This window comes from Phaenicophaeus curvirostris, chromosome 25, assembly GCF_032191515.1.
Source record: "Phaenicophaeus curvirostris isolate KB17595 chromosome 25, BPBGC_Pcur_1.0, whole genome shotgun sequence".
Classification (NCBI taxonomy): Eukaryota; Metazoa; Chordata; class Aves; order Cuculiformes; family Cuculidae; genus Phaenicophaeus; species Phaenicophaeus curvirostris.
The window spans coordinates 4056387-4070090 of record NC_091416.1 but is presented as its reverse complement, the minus strand read 5'-3'; the positions used below and the strand labels follow the sequence as shown (position 1 = coordinate 4070090).

The following is a 13704-nucleotide window of genomic DNA, read 5'->3' as shown; positions in this document are numbered from 1 at the left end:
TCGAGACTGTGGCAGCAGGACGGGCAGGACCCTGTGACGGGAGCTGTTTGTTGTCAGCAACCATTAAAGAACTGGAGCAATGAAACCTTGGCCTCTTGTTGAGTGTCTTTTGTTGTCTTGATGTTGAGTTTGTCTTGCCTCTGTCGTGTTGCGCCTTCTTAGCGTTCTCTCTTCTTTCCCCTTTTTATTCTCTTCCAGACCCTCCTCTCTCGATAACCCACTGCAGGAAGAGTTTGGAGTCCCCGTAAGTATCTGCCTTAGATGTGGCACCAGGCTGTGGGTCTTCAAGGTGCCTCTTTCCTACAGTTGTTGGAAGCTCAAATAGAAATGTCTGACCTTGTTTGGTTGCTTCTGATGAGCTGTTTTGGCTGCTCCCTGAACACAACAATCCACGAGAGGCAGCTGGGCTTTGGAGCAGAAAGCAGCAGGGAGAAGTGCAGCAAAGTTTAAGCTAAGAGATCACCTGTCGGATTTGTGGACATTGATCAAAGCTGGAGTTCACTGGGGGAACTCAATTACACAGCCACCTAGAAGGGACTCTTTTGGAGACTCCTAGAATGGTTTGGGTTGAAGGGACCTTAAAGATCATCCAGTTCCCATCCTTCTGCCATCCTCCTGTCTATGAAGTCATTTATGCAAACTCAGTGTAGTTTTTGAGTCATTGTCTGTTGGCTCTGGCTTTTATTGGGAAATTTAGAAAATCTTACACCCGTATCTTTTCTTTTCCCATCAAGAGTGCCCTGCTGAAGCCTCTTTCCACATGTGCCCAAAGGAGGTGGATTGTGGCACTGCAGTAGCCACAGCTCCTTGCAGAGCCCATCAAAAGCATGTGTAGCTGCTAATCAATGGGGTATCAGCCCAATGTGAGCACAAGAGCTTGAGATGTGGACACCTCATGCTTTGGCTTCTGGACTGCTGCAAGATGTCCTGGTGCTGGTGGATCTTAACCTTTCCTTTTTTATGGTTTGTCCACGGCACTGAAATAACCGTGCCCCACTGTCTCTGTTGGATCTGCTGCCTTTTGCCTTTCGATCCTGCTTATCCAAGGCTTTCTGGATAGGGAGGAGTGAACTATTCTTTTGCTCTCTCATTCTGAGGCTCTCAGCCTTAACTTTGAGTATTGAGAATGGGAAAAAAAGTTGGTCTGAAATGATCCATCAGCTTCTCCCAATGGGATGCTGAGTTCTGCAGGAGGGGATGCTTTCCTAGATGTGGATAGCTGAGATGTGAAGGTAGGAAACCTTTGAAGGAGTTGGAAGCAAGCTCTGGATTGGTCTTTCACCCTGCTGGGGCTGCAGACTTTGTTGCAAGGCAATGCTGGGGCTTGCTGTGAGGTGTCAGCATGGGCTGCCTGCCCTGGAAGGGGGATCCCAAGCACTCTGAGCTCTGCTCCCAAGGAGCAGGGATGATGTGTGCTGCTGCTGGTCCTCTGGTCTGTCATGGCTGGGCGAGCCTCTGCCATCCTGGTTAGTCCCTGCAAATTTCTCCCAGCGGTTCCTCTTTTGAGAGCTGGTAGCACTTTGTTTTCTGGATCCGGCTAGTGGATTTTCTGGGTGAGAAGACCTCCTTTCTCATCCAGGTGGCCAACTGCTCTCTCGGTTTTTCTTCCTTGTGGTCCAGGTTGTCTTCCGGCAAGGTGAGTCCTGAAAGCATCCGCACGCTCCGTCCCCCCTCGGAGTCCTCCGATGACCAGGGCCCCCAGGCCAAGCGAATGCTGAGCCCCACCAAGGAGAAAGAACTCTCCCTTTACAAGAAGACCAAGCGAGCCATCAGCAGCAAGAAGTACAGCGTCTCCAAGGCGGAGGCCGAAGCTGAGGCCACCACCCCCATTGAGCTCATCAGCCGCGGGCCTGATGGCCGCTTCGTCATGGACCCGGCGGAGATGGAGCCCTCCCTGAAGACACGGCGGATCGAGGGCTTCCCCTTCGTGGAGGAGACCGACATGTACCCCGAGTTCAGGCAGTCGGATGAGGAGAACGACGACCCCGTCGTCCCCACTTCCGTAACCGCCCTGAAAGCGCAGCTCACCCCTCTCTCCTCCAGCCAGGAGTCCTACCTTCAGCCACCAGCATACAGCCCCCGGTTCCACCGGGCGCTGGAGGGTCCCGGCGCCCTGCAGGCCACCGGCCAGGCTCGCCCACCAGCCCCCCGGGCTTTCCACCACCAGTTTTACGGTTACCTCAGCAGCAGCAGCCCCGGGGAGGTGGACCCACCACCCTTCTACATGCCAGAAGTCAGCCCGCTGAGCTCGGTCATGTCCTCCCCGCCGCTGCCCACCGAGGGGCCCTTCGGACACCCCACCATCCCCGAGGAGAACGGGGAGAACGCTTCCAACAGCACGCTGCCCCTGGCCCAGACCCCGACGGGGGGCCGGTCCCCCGAGCCCTGGGGCAGGGCTGAGTTCCCCTTCGGCAGCCTGGAGCCATCCCCAGCGCCGTTTCCCCACCAGCTCCAGCCCTGCGAGGCGGCCGAGGGCACCCAGCCCAGCGGCTGCCTTCCTCGAGGACCACCTCCTTCCTCCCTCCAGGTGGTCCCCGCGTCCTACCCAGGCATCCTGCCCTTGGAGGCACCAAAGAGCTGGACGGGCAAGTCACCCGGCAGGGGTCAATCCTCCGTGCCCCCCACCACCACCAAGTGGGCGGACAAACCTATGCAACCCATGGGATGTCAAGGGCAGCTAAGACATACCAGCCAAGGTATGGGCATACCCGTGTTGCCTTACCACGAACCGTCCGAGCCCGTCGGCCCCAGCGGCACAAGCACATTCAGCCTGGACACCAGGTGGTACGAGCCCCAACCCCGACCTCGGCCCAGCCCTCGGCAGGTCAGGAGGGCTGAGCCCAGTTTACATCAGGTGGTGCTACAACCTTCAAGGCTTTCTCCTCTGACCCAAAGCCCCCTCAGCTCCCGGAACAGCTCTCCGGAGCTGACCGCCCGTGCCCGGCCCCGGCCAGGCCTCATCCAGCAAACGGAGATGTCGGAGATCACCCTGCAGCCTCCCGCAGCGGTCAGCTTCTCCCGCAAGTCCACGCCGTCAACGGGATCCCCCGCGCCGAGCAGCCGGGGAGGCAGCCCCAGCTACCGACCTACAACCGCCTTCACCTCCCTGACCGCCGGCTACTCGGGCTCCCCGGGATCCTCCCTGCCCGTGGACACCATGGATGTTTTTGGAGACATCCCCTCTCCGAGGAGGGCTGGCGAGGAGATTCTCCAACCGGAGCCGACATCCACCACGGTAGCCGCCACGGGGTAAGTGCGTGAGCCCTGTGATGCCTCCCCCCGGCCCTCTCCCGGCTTCCCCCACCCTGCCTCACCCGCTCCCTCTGCCTCCCTCCCCACCATCACCATCCCAACTCATAGGGTGTCTCTGGGCGCGCTGCAGCATCCCTTTTGGAGACGGTGTCCCGCAGGCTTGGCTAGGAAGAGGCTTGTGCCGCGGGCACGGGTTGCATGGCCGCTGCCCGAGCGAGCCAGGTTTTAGGCAGGCGACCTTCTCGCTTGCCTCCTCCCCAGTCGCTCCCTTGGGAAGCCGGGAGCACCGTGACCTGGGCTACGGGCTGTCTACCAGGTGCGCGAAGACCTGGCTCGCCTAGGTAAGTGTCCTGGTGTCACAGGCGGTTGTTTCCTCTTCTAGCTACTGGCTCTTGGCTTTCTTCGAACGTTAGGGCCGCCGCCGCCGCGCCTCAGTCTTCCTCCTCTTCCTTCCCGCGGAGTCTAGAAAGCTTTTAATGCATGACAGAAACAGCTATCACAGTCACCGCCCCACCTGCAAAAGGGATGCTGCAGCCCCGGGACGCAGGCAGGGAGAGTTCAAGGACTTAGCCACACCAGCAGCATGTGAGGAGAGGAGGAAAAATAAAAGTAAACTAACCCCAGCGGAGATCGGGAGGCTGCCGGCACGCTCAGATCCTGCCCTAAAGAGGGATGTGGCTGCACTAGACAGTAGCGGCTGGTTTTCCAGGTACCAGGGTTGCTCCAGGCAAAAGCGTCTCTCTCTTTTTCTCTCTCTCTCTCTCTCCCTCTCTCTTTCTCTCTGTATTTCTCCTCTTTCCCTCCGTCTCTCACAGCACCTTAGACCCCGTAGCTGTGCTTCCGTCCCATCCTTTCGTCTCGCTTCATCTTGGCTTGTTGTCTGGCGGGGGCGAATCCCGCCTTGCTCCGGCTTGTGGCAGAGAGGAGCCCGGGGGCCGGGACCCCAGCCCCGTGGAGCCGGCGTGGTCGGAGGCAGATGGAAAAAAAAGAGACTCGTGTTTCGGGGAGGGGGGAGGCAGCGTTTTCACCCCGCAGTGCCCTCTGCATTTCACTCCCACCCTCTGGTACCTGGAAGCGTTTAGCCTTAGAAAAGCCCTCTGGCACGGCACAGCTGGGGGAAGGAAGGAGGATTCAGGGGAGAGGACTGGGGAGGGAGAGGAGCTGAACGAGTCTGAAATGACTTTTGTGTGCCTCTGGAAAACGGAGCGATGCAATTAAGGTCCAGGTTTCCTAGCCAGGGCACCCGAGGAGACCCAGCTCCAGGAGAGATCTGTGTTAGAGCAGCACTGTTGTCCGTGCTTTTATGCAGTGTATCCATTCGCTTTGTTGATTATCGTTTTCTTTACTTCTTTTCCTTTCTCTTCTGTTTCTTTCCCCCTTTCTTCTCCAGCCTCGTTTGGTTTGTGTTTGTTTGGTTTCTTTCCCTCCTTTTCCTTTGGAGTTGTTGACGTGCTGATGTGTTGCGGAGCTCGGCTCCTTGCGGGTGTTGATAACTGCTTTGTTTTTGATTAATCTCAGCTATCTGGGCAGTGTTGTCGAGACAAGCTTCTCCTCAGCTCAATAGGTAAGGGTGATCCATGTCCGAAAGGATGGTGTGGGTGCTGTGGAGGGTGGCCGGGAGCGGGGCATGAGAGGGGACACGGAAGGGGCTTTTCCAATACCATCTCTTCCTTTAAAGGGGAATAAGGAATCCGAAAACACTAGGCAACACCTCTGGACGCACAGTCTCTGTGGCTTTTGGGTTTCCCCTCCCAGCAGCGCCCCGCTGCTCCCACCCCTTTGGGGTGGCCATGGGGCTGGAGAGCCCAGTGGCAGCAGCCGTGTCTTCGTGATGGGGTTGGGGAGTCAAGCTGCTGTCTCCTTGTGGCTGTCCTTCCTTTCTCGGAGGCTGGTGACACGCGGCACCCTCAGCAGGGCTTGTGCAGCGCAACGGTTGCGTGGTGTTGGAGGTTGCGTGTTGAGATAGGATTGTCCCAGCAGAGCCAAGCCAGGAGGAGGTCACGGCCACACATTGGAGCCAGGTAAAGCAGCCACCTCCAGAGCAACCAGCTGCAAAATCAGTCTCTAGTTGCAGTTTCCATAAGTGCCTGGATCTGTTTTCTGCTTCCCAAGTCTCACTTATGGAATATTGGAGAAGTCTGTCTTTCCAGATGGACTGTGTGGTTGGCACTGACTGTATCAGGCTGCTGGTGAGGTGCTTTATTGTTCCTATCACAAATGTAGTCACATTAAAAGCCCTCCCTCTCCAAAATACTCCTTGAAGGAATCTTTAAGATGACTTCTGACCCAGCTGTAATTAAACAGCCCTAAGCAGGGTTTGACTCTCCCAAGACGATATCTCTCAGGCTGCCTTCATGGGGCTGATTTCCTAGGTGGCCACAGGCACTCCTGGAACTGAGATGCAGTAACTGGAAGATGGTTTTCAGACATTACAAGCACAGAATTTTCCATCTCTTCCCCCTTTTCATTAAAACTGCTAAAGCCAGACAGGCTAATAGTCATTCCTGCCCCGAGAACTGGCAACCAAATCTGGGTCTCGTCCAGGCTGGTTGTGGAAGGAGAAGTGGGATTGCAGGTGAGACCTGGCCGTGCCCAAGCTTCCTTAGGAAAAGTCTTACATAAACTTAAACTTTTCTGTGTTGAATGGGAAGAGTGAAGATCCTGACTGATGCTCTCCTAACAGCCTGAGGAGCCTTATTGAACTGGAAAAGAGCCCCCTGAGAGGGAGATGAGATGCCTAGGGAAATCAGGTAGTTGATTCCAGGAGAGGAATTCCTCTGGCTGATGTGGAGGGTTATCCTGGAGTGGGGAGAGCAGGAGAGGTGAGGAAGCAATCTTGGGTCACGATGATGGGAGCAGGTAGGGGATGTGTGCTCTGTGGAGGAACCATCCTCTTGGCATGCCAAAACCTCTCCAGTTTGAGCCTTGCAGCCTTCAAAGCGCTTGGCTACCACCTCCTTCTGTTTTCCCCTGTTGATCCTAGAGGATCCGTGAGGAAAAAAGCTAACACCAAACCTTGGTGAGGTCTGGACTGTGCCAGGCTCTTGAGCAATGGAGAAGCCCTCAGTGAAGATGTGTCTGTTTTCTCTCTTCTTTTTCTCTGGTGCTTCCCTGCTGTGGAAGCATTAGGGACGTGGATGAACATGGCTTTAGCACAGCAGAGGTGAGTCCAGGCTCTCGTCTGAGCTTGGTGTGGCTCTTGCTCAGATCCTGGCTGGCTCCTGTCTCCAGAGCTGGGTGCTGTGGGCTGATGGGGTTTCAGGAGCAGGGTCACATTGCCCAGCAGGATGCTTGCTGGGGAGCAGCCATACGTCCTACACTGAGATGCTGCTGGGGGGGCTGGAGTTGCAGGAGCAGCTCCAGAGTCATTATCCCCAAAAAGAGGAAGCCAGAAGAATAAATCTCACTTTAATAAGCGAGGAATCCTTTAAAGAGCCCAGCCAAGTAATTTCTTGATGATTTGGGGTCATGAAATTGTCAGTGCATGCGGAGCACTGGGATTTGATACCAGACCAGCCAGGTTTCTGTACTGCAGTAATAAAAGCTGAGAGGAGGAGAGCAAGAAGCAGATTGCAGGCTCGGTGGCAGCTGCAGCACGGTGGCTTTTGCTGGGAGAAGGTCAGGTAGATTTTACCAATGGGCAGGGATAAAGAATGGCATTACCGAGTCAACACGAGCAGTTTTCCTATCGTCATCTCTTTGGATGCAGCATGTGGTGACGCCTCTCCTAACGGAGAAAGAGGGAGGCATCGTCTCCCTGCAGATGGAAACCCAAAAACCACAGACAAGGCCCCAAGCCCCGGTGCCCCTCGGCACTGCAGCCTGCCCTGGGTGGCCACGCTGGCCCCTGCCTCGCTGCGACAGCGCTGCCGTCGCCAGGAGCTCGGGGGCTTGGCCGTGGCGTAGTGTTGAGTGATGAAGGGACGTCGGTGCCAGGCACGCGGGAGGAGGAGCACGCCTCGCTCCCCGCTTGAAAGAAAACAGGTTCCCCTTTAAAGACCGTCCATGTGCTGAACCTCTGCATGTGTTTCATGCCTCCTCCCGCTTGGAGAAGTTGTGAGTCCGCTTATCTGAGTGCGTTTTTACTTTTCTTTCTTAATTATTATTTCTTTTCTTTTCAGTCTCTTTAATTTACTTATATATTTTTCTCACTCCTGTTTTTTTCATTTATCTTCCTCTCTCCCCGCCCTTCCCCATGACTGTATCCCCCTCTTCCTCTCCTGTCCAGCCCCTTTTCCCTCGCCCTCTCTCCTCCTCCGTCAGCATGGTGAAGTCTGTTGTGTAGACGAGTTGTGGTGTCTGCAGACCTGTAGAAGGGATTCCCTTCTCCGGTGTGCTCCCTGCTGTGACCAGCCCCTTCCTTCCTCATTGTGGTGCCTCGGCAGCAGCCGCTCTGGGGCACGGGGCCGTCACTGCTATGTTTCTCTAGCACCTCTGGCGATGAAGGTTCTCAAGCGATGCCTGATGGCATTCCAGGATGGAGGCAGCAGCCAGCACTGCCTCAGAGCAGAGGTGGAATTCTGACTTGGAGGACATCTCGTGGGACCACACAGGACTTGAGATCACGTAGGCGAAGTGAGCATGAAGGGTTGAAGGACGTGGTGGCTGAAACACAGTGGGCACTGGTCCAAGTGGATGCTCTAACTGGTCCAAGTGGATGCTCTAACATGTCTTAATTAGTCCTGGATGTCAATGCCTTGGCTCAAGGAAAGGAGGAGATAGGGAATGTGTCCCAAGATGTCCATGAGCTGTAATACATGTTTTGTGCCATTGAATCTCCTGGAGCATTCCTTTGTATGGATTCCCGCACTGGGTGGAAGGATGTTAGTGATGCTTTCATGGTTCGTCTCCCTCACGTCTTAGCTTTGTTTGTGGAAAGGTGTTTGAAGAAGAACAGCTGAGATGTGTGTTGGGTTGGATAGCTCTTCTCCCTTAGCCACCTCCTCCTTCTCTGAGGTTCCTCACTACCTTAGTGGCCTCTCCAGTACCTCTCTGTCCATGCAGTTCAGACCTTTGCTCGTTCAGAAGCGTTGTCCTCTGAAGACTTGAGGAAAACTGCTCTGGGTGTTTATGGTGCCTCGCAGAAGGTTTGTGTCACAAAACCACATGTACTTCTTGAAGCACTATTGCTTGGCTCTACACGGGAGTCTCTAAAGAAGCTTGCCCACCTCCCTGAACTTCTCATCTGTTGGTGTTCAAGATGTCCCTGGTGCACGGGCAGCTGCCCAAAATGCTGACTCTGGGGGCAGGAAGAGGCTTTTGGCTGAGCTTGAAAGGAAAATTAATTTGAAAGAATTGGAGTCCTTTGAAGACATAAAGGGTGGGAAGAGCAGATAAAATTTGGCTGGTGAGTAGCATCATTTCGTCCTCCTCTGTATCTCTTCCTTGCCAGAGGTCAGACAGTATTTCTAGTGACACATGGGTTCAGCATGCTCACTGTTTATATTTGTGTGTATAAATACAAGTCCAATTATGGAGAACTAGTGGAAATGAGCTCCAGGCAATTTCCTCATAATCCCTGGCGTAAATCTGTCTGATTTTGTCAACGTGCCATGGCAGCATCTTCTTAGAAAGAAAAAAAGAATGGAAAGAGGAAGAACCTTTTACACGTTGAGCTTTAATCATGTTAGCAAAGTTGTCCGTGTGGTGGGACCAGGTGGTGGAAGGCAGATGCCGATGAGAGGATCGCCGAGCTCGCCAGCATCCAGGGCTTGGCATACGTGAGCTCCACAGGCGATGAACTGGGGCTGGAGTGGTTGAGGTTGCCATTAGCCAAGTACCTGCCTGAATGTAACCATTGAGTAAATATTTGCATTTGGTGGCTATAAAGTGGAAAAAAACCTGCTATTGAGTGTTCAAGCAGGAATTACTCCTTGCAAGTCCCACGCTGTTGGCCCTTTGAGTCGTTGTTCTTATTCTGAGCCATCGCACATGGGCTGCAGCCTGGTGGTTGCTGGATTTGCTCAGCAAGTACTGCCCCAACAGAGCTTGGAGCTGCTGCTCACGGCGTCTCTCGTGAGAGGCTGGTTGCATGTGGGAAGAAGTAAATGGTACATGGCATCTTTTCCATGAGGGAAGGCTCTCGCTTGGATCCAGCCAGCAGAACTACCAGCTTGTCTAACGAGGTGCTTCATCTTCGGCTGATGTGCTGCTCTCCTGGGAGCTGGAAGAGAGGCTCTCCGGGAGCATCCATGCCTTGATGTCTCTGTTGTGATGGAAAACATGAAAAGGAGCTTTTTTATACCCTGTTCTTTTTGTTTCCGTTCATCTGCTGTGCCTCAGCTGCTCCATCAACTCATGCTGCACTTTTCTCGGTGCTCGCCGATGCTGATAGCAGAATTCAGGAGCTTTGCAGTCACACAAATCATCAAAAACAACCCCTTCTGCCCCTCAAGGGGTAAAAATCCCTTGGGAGCTCTTTGCCTGTGCCACTCCAGCTGAAGTATCTCCGCTCAGGCAGCTGCTCAGGATCTCAGATGTAAAGTGTTGCTGTCACACTGCGCTCTCTGCAGGGATGGCACGCGTGGGGCTTGCAGAGGAAAGCCTGTGGGGTGTCTTCAGTGCCAGCAAGGCTCCACGTGAAACTCAGCAAGGGAGACAAGAAGCTCCAAACTCACCGTAGGTCGTTGTGCTCTTGTACCGCTCTGTGCTTGAGGCCATGTCCTCACTCCTTCACTGCTGCTCCTGATGGGACAGACCAGGATGGCTTCACCCACAGCTTTTTGGTTGGAAAGCAGGCGTCTGAATGCACTGCTGCAGCCTCCTTGCAGCTGGCCAAGGGGATTCCTCCACTCCTCCACCTGCCCATCCTACTGCCTCGTAGCTGGCAGGGTTTGCTAAGCAGTCATGGGCACCTGAAGATGCAGGAGCTGCTGTCAGTGCTGTCCTCTGCATGGCTGGTTTGAAAAGGCTTGGCCATTGACCTCCAGTGACTGAGTTGTGAGAGCAGAAGAGTGTCATCTCCTCCTTGGAAGGGTAGGACAGGCTTGTTAGAAGCTCCCTCGTTTAAATCTTCAGGCTTCCCTCTTTTGAGCCTGGCTTCAAGAATTGGTTTTATTGCACTGAAAGGTGCTTTGTGGATACTTCCCCTGTCTTCTCTGAACACCTTGTAGCTCTGTGGTGACTCAGGTTGATCCTGGTTTGTTATTTGTGGCCTCAGACTTCTCCTTCTACGGCTTCAGGTGTTGGTGCAGCCTGGAGGGTTATGAAAATAAAACGGAGAGGGGGAAGGAAATGGGAAAGCAGCAGGAGGCGGGGGGGATGCTGTGATGTGTTTTAGATGAGAGGTGGGCTGACCGCTTTCCTAAGGGAAAGGTTTCCTTCTGCTGCCATGCAGTCATGCTTTGCAGTCCTTGGATGGGAAAAACACGTACAGAGCAAAAAAATCCCTTTGCAGAGAGGAGACCATTTAACCTTGAGCTGGTTCCTGTAGAAGAGATGCTCGGGGACTAAAGCTGGCTCCCCTGCAGGCAACACCCTTTTCCAAATCCCTCACAGTAAAACCCTGTCGGTGTTTTTGTTTCCATGTCCTGTCCTGCAGGGCAGCAAACCCAGCTCCCAGCCCCTTGGTGTTAAGGACTAGATACTGCCATGCTGTCGCGTATCTGTTGTCGCTTATAGCAGGGACCTGGGAGCCTGTGCCCTTCGTGTCCCTGTCTGTCGTGTGGCCCCTGGTTTTTTGGCTTGGGAGTGGCAGGGTCCTGCCTCCCCGCTGTTCGTGGCGCCGGTGTTGTCTGCCCTGGGTGGCTCGTGATGCCCGTCTCGGTGCTGCTGTGCCGCTTCTACCTGTCTCTTCCTCTCTCTCCATCCTAAGGGGGTTTCGCATCACTTCCCAGAAATGCCTTATCGGACATAGGATCTGCCCCGTCCTTTTTTTTTGTGTGTAGCAGTGCTGGCATGGCAGGCAGGTGAACTGGGGTGCCGGCGGCTCTCTTGCAGGGCTGGCATTGGACGTTGCTGGCCGGGCTTGCAGTGCCGCTCGGCGAGGCGGAGGAGATGTAGGGGGACAGTGAGGACCCCACGGAACAGCACGCGTGGGCACCTTGCTTCCTCCCACCCCGCGCTCCGGCACGCCTCGCTGGCCTTGCTTCTTCAGCCCCGGGTTTCTCACGTTTTCCTTTTCCACGGCGCAGCTGGCTGGGGTCGAGCGATCCCCCGCCGGGGATGTCCGGAGGCCGGAGCGTGGCAGAGAGCCGCTGACGGCTTCTGTCTGCTTTTCCTTCCTAGAAAACATCCATCTCCGTCCGGGGACGCTGCTGCACCTGAGAGGCTCGAAGCTCTGAAATACCAGCGGATAAAGAAGCCCAAAAAGTCATCCAAGGGCTCCTCGAAATCCAGAAAACAATCCAGTGAGTCTGAGGACCCTGCGGTCCCCAAAAGCATCCCGTCTGTCCTGTGGGCAGAGCTTGGGTCTCCAAGCCCATGTCTGGATGCTGCCCTCACCCTCTTCCCCACGAAGGGCTGGCTCCTCGGGCTGCTCACCCGCAGGCTGTCCCTCCACTGCTCCTCCAACCATGTTCCCTTTCCACGTGTCTCCCATCTTCAGTGATTTATTTCAGATTTCATTTCTAAGTGTTAATTTATTTGTCCTAGTGCTCCCTCCTCGCGAAGCAGCCAGGTTTGAGGCCAGGCTTGCCGTAAGAAGGTGCTCCTGGCTCCGGTCCCATCTGCTTTCTCTCTCCCCCCACAGATGGCTCTGCCTCCCAGGTTCAGCACCTTCCCAGCTCTCAGGTACTGTCGCCCGACGAAGCTGTCTGCCTCCGCAAGAAGAAGAGACACCCTCGTCAGGACCCCTTCGCCCGCCTCTCGGCGCTCAAGGATGACCTCTGCCACCGGCAGCTTCCCGAAGACCAGACAGCCATTCTCAACAGCGTGGACCACGACGACACCAGCGGGCACGCCACGTTGCTTTAGCCTGAGAAGGTCAAACAGGAGGGGGCGGAGGGAGCCGGAGGCGATGGGAGACGGGGGAGACAACCCTGCGCTGCCGCCTCTGCGAGGGGTTCAGCAGCTCGTGGTGGGGATGAGCTGGGGGGACCTTGGGGCAGGTTGGGGAGGATGCTTGGAACTGGTGGGTGCTCCTCGGGTCCGCTTTCCCCACCCGGGGTGGCTTTGGTGGGGTGGGAAGGAGTGGGGGGAGCGTTGCACCTCGGTTTTGGGAAAGATCTCTAGGCTTAAAAGGCATAGACGGAGCTTTTGACATCTGCTTGTGCAGCGTGTTTAGGGAGAAAGTGAGGAATTGAGCAGCTGGCCCTCAATCGCCGGAAGAAATTAAATGACACAGGGTGTAATTATTTGACAAGAAACTAACAACCCAGATGGGAACTGGTAATCCCACGAATCTGATTATGATAAAAACACCACCAAATAATCCCAGGAAAGCTGTAATTGTGAAAAATCTCCCTGCCTCCCCCTTCCCAGCCTCCTTTTACGTGAAGATCACAGCAACAAAACCATCCGTGACATCTTTCCTTCCCTGTCTCTGAAAGGGAAAACCAGAAAGACCCCAAGCCTTCGAACTGGTCTGAGATGTGAGAAAGTGTGTGCAAATGCATTTGAACCTTGTTAACGTGTACTCAGCACCGTGTGAGCATGCGGGCCTGGGACTGTTTTCATCCAAGGGTGGTTTCCCCCAAAGTATGATGCGTGTCAGCTCAGATGAGGGTGGTTTTGATTAATTCTTCCTGACACTCCGTATATTACCGGCAAGTGTTCTGCAGTGCCGTGTAGTTAACGTGCTTTCTTACTGTGGGAATGTTTGTAAATCTCTATTCATCACTGCAAAATGGGGAGAGAGATGCTGCCACAGGCGTGTGAGCGAAGGGGGTTTGGCTACGTGGTCCCAAAAAGCCTCTGCCAGCAGATGCTGAGCCCAGGGGAGAGTGTGGCTGGAAAACCCCCAGCTCTGTGGATGGAGGTGGATGGCTTCTGGGAGCGACCACGCAAAGCTAAGCCCGGTGTTTCGCGTCACCTTAAAATGCGTTGCTGCTGGTTTCACTGTTTTTCCCCCTCTTTCTCCTGCTCTAGCCCAGCTGCGTAGGCTGCGACACCTGCCGGGGTTGCATCCCTCCCTTTGTCCCATCCGAGGAAACTCACTGTTCCCTTCTCAGTTCTGCTGTTCTAACTCTTCACCAGAATGTATTTCCTCTTCAAAATACTTAGGGTAGGCTTGGCGGCCGGTGGTTTTCTGGATTGCATAGGCCTTTTTTTTTGTTTTTGTTTTGTTTTTTTTCAGCAGGAAAGGTGTAGCCTATTCCGAGAACAGCCGGGCTCGCTTTCCTGCTCTGCCTCCACTCTCTGACTGCGTGGCCTTGGGCAAGTCACTCGACCTCTCTGTGCCTCAGTTCTCCCATCTGTAAAATGGGGATAAGTCATATTTGAGCACTTTGGACAAGCGCTTGGTCGCCTCCAGACAGCAAGTGCTCCTCCGTAAATGCTGAGTGCTAATACCAA

General features: G+C 54.7%; 1 protein-coding gene across 6 annotated transcripts in view; it reads left to right on the top strand.

The window, feature by feature from the left end:
• IGSF9B (immunoglobulin superfamily member 9B) overlaps positions 1-12315 on the top strand; it is a 44020-nt gene extending 31705 nt beyond the window's left edge. For 4 of the 6 annotated variants that reach the window (XM_069876344.1, XM_069876343.1, XM_069876342.1 and 1 more), the window contains 4 exons: positions 199-244; positions 1621-3249; positions 11479-11600; positions 11942-12315. In XM_069876344.1, the coding sequence (XP_069732445.1) occupies positions 199-244; positions 1621-3249; positions 11479-11600; positions 11942-12165 (2021 nt within the window). In that variant the 3' untranslated portion in view covers positions 12166-12315. Of the gene's footprint in view, positions 1-198; positions 245-1620; positions 3250-3634; positions 3962-4770; positions 4817-11478; positions 11601-11941 lie in introns of those variants that run through there. The other 2 variants (XR_011339100.1, XR_011339101.1) reach the window with 2 other exon arrangements.
• The last annotated feature ends 1389 nt before the right edge of the window (positions 12316-13704 follow it).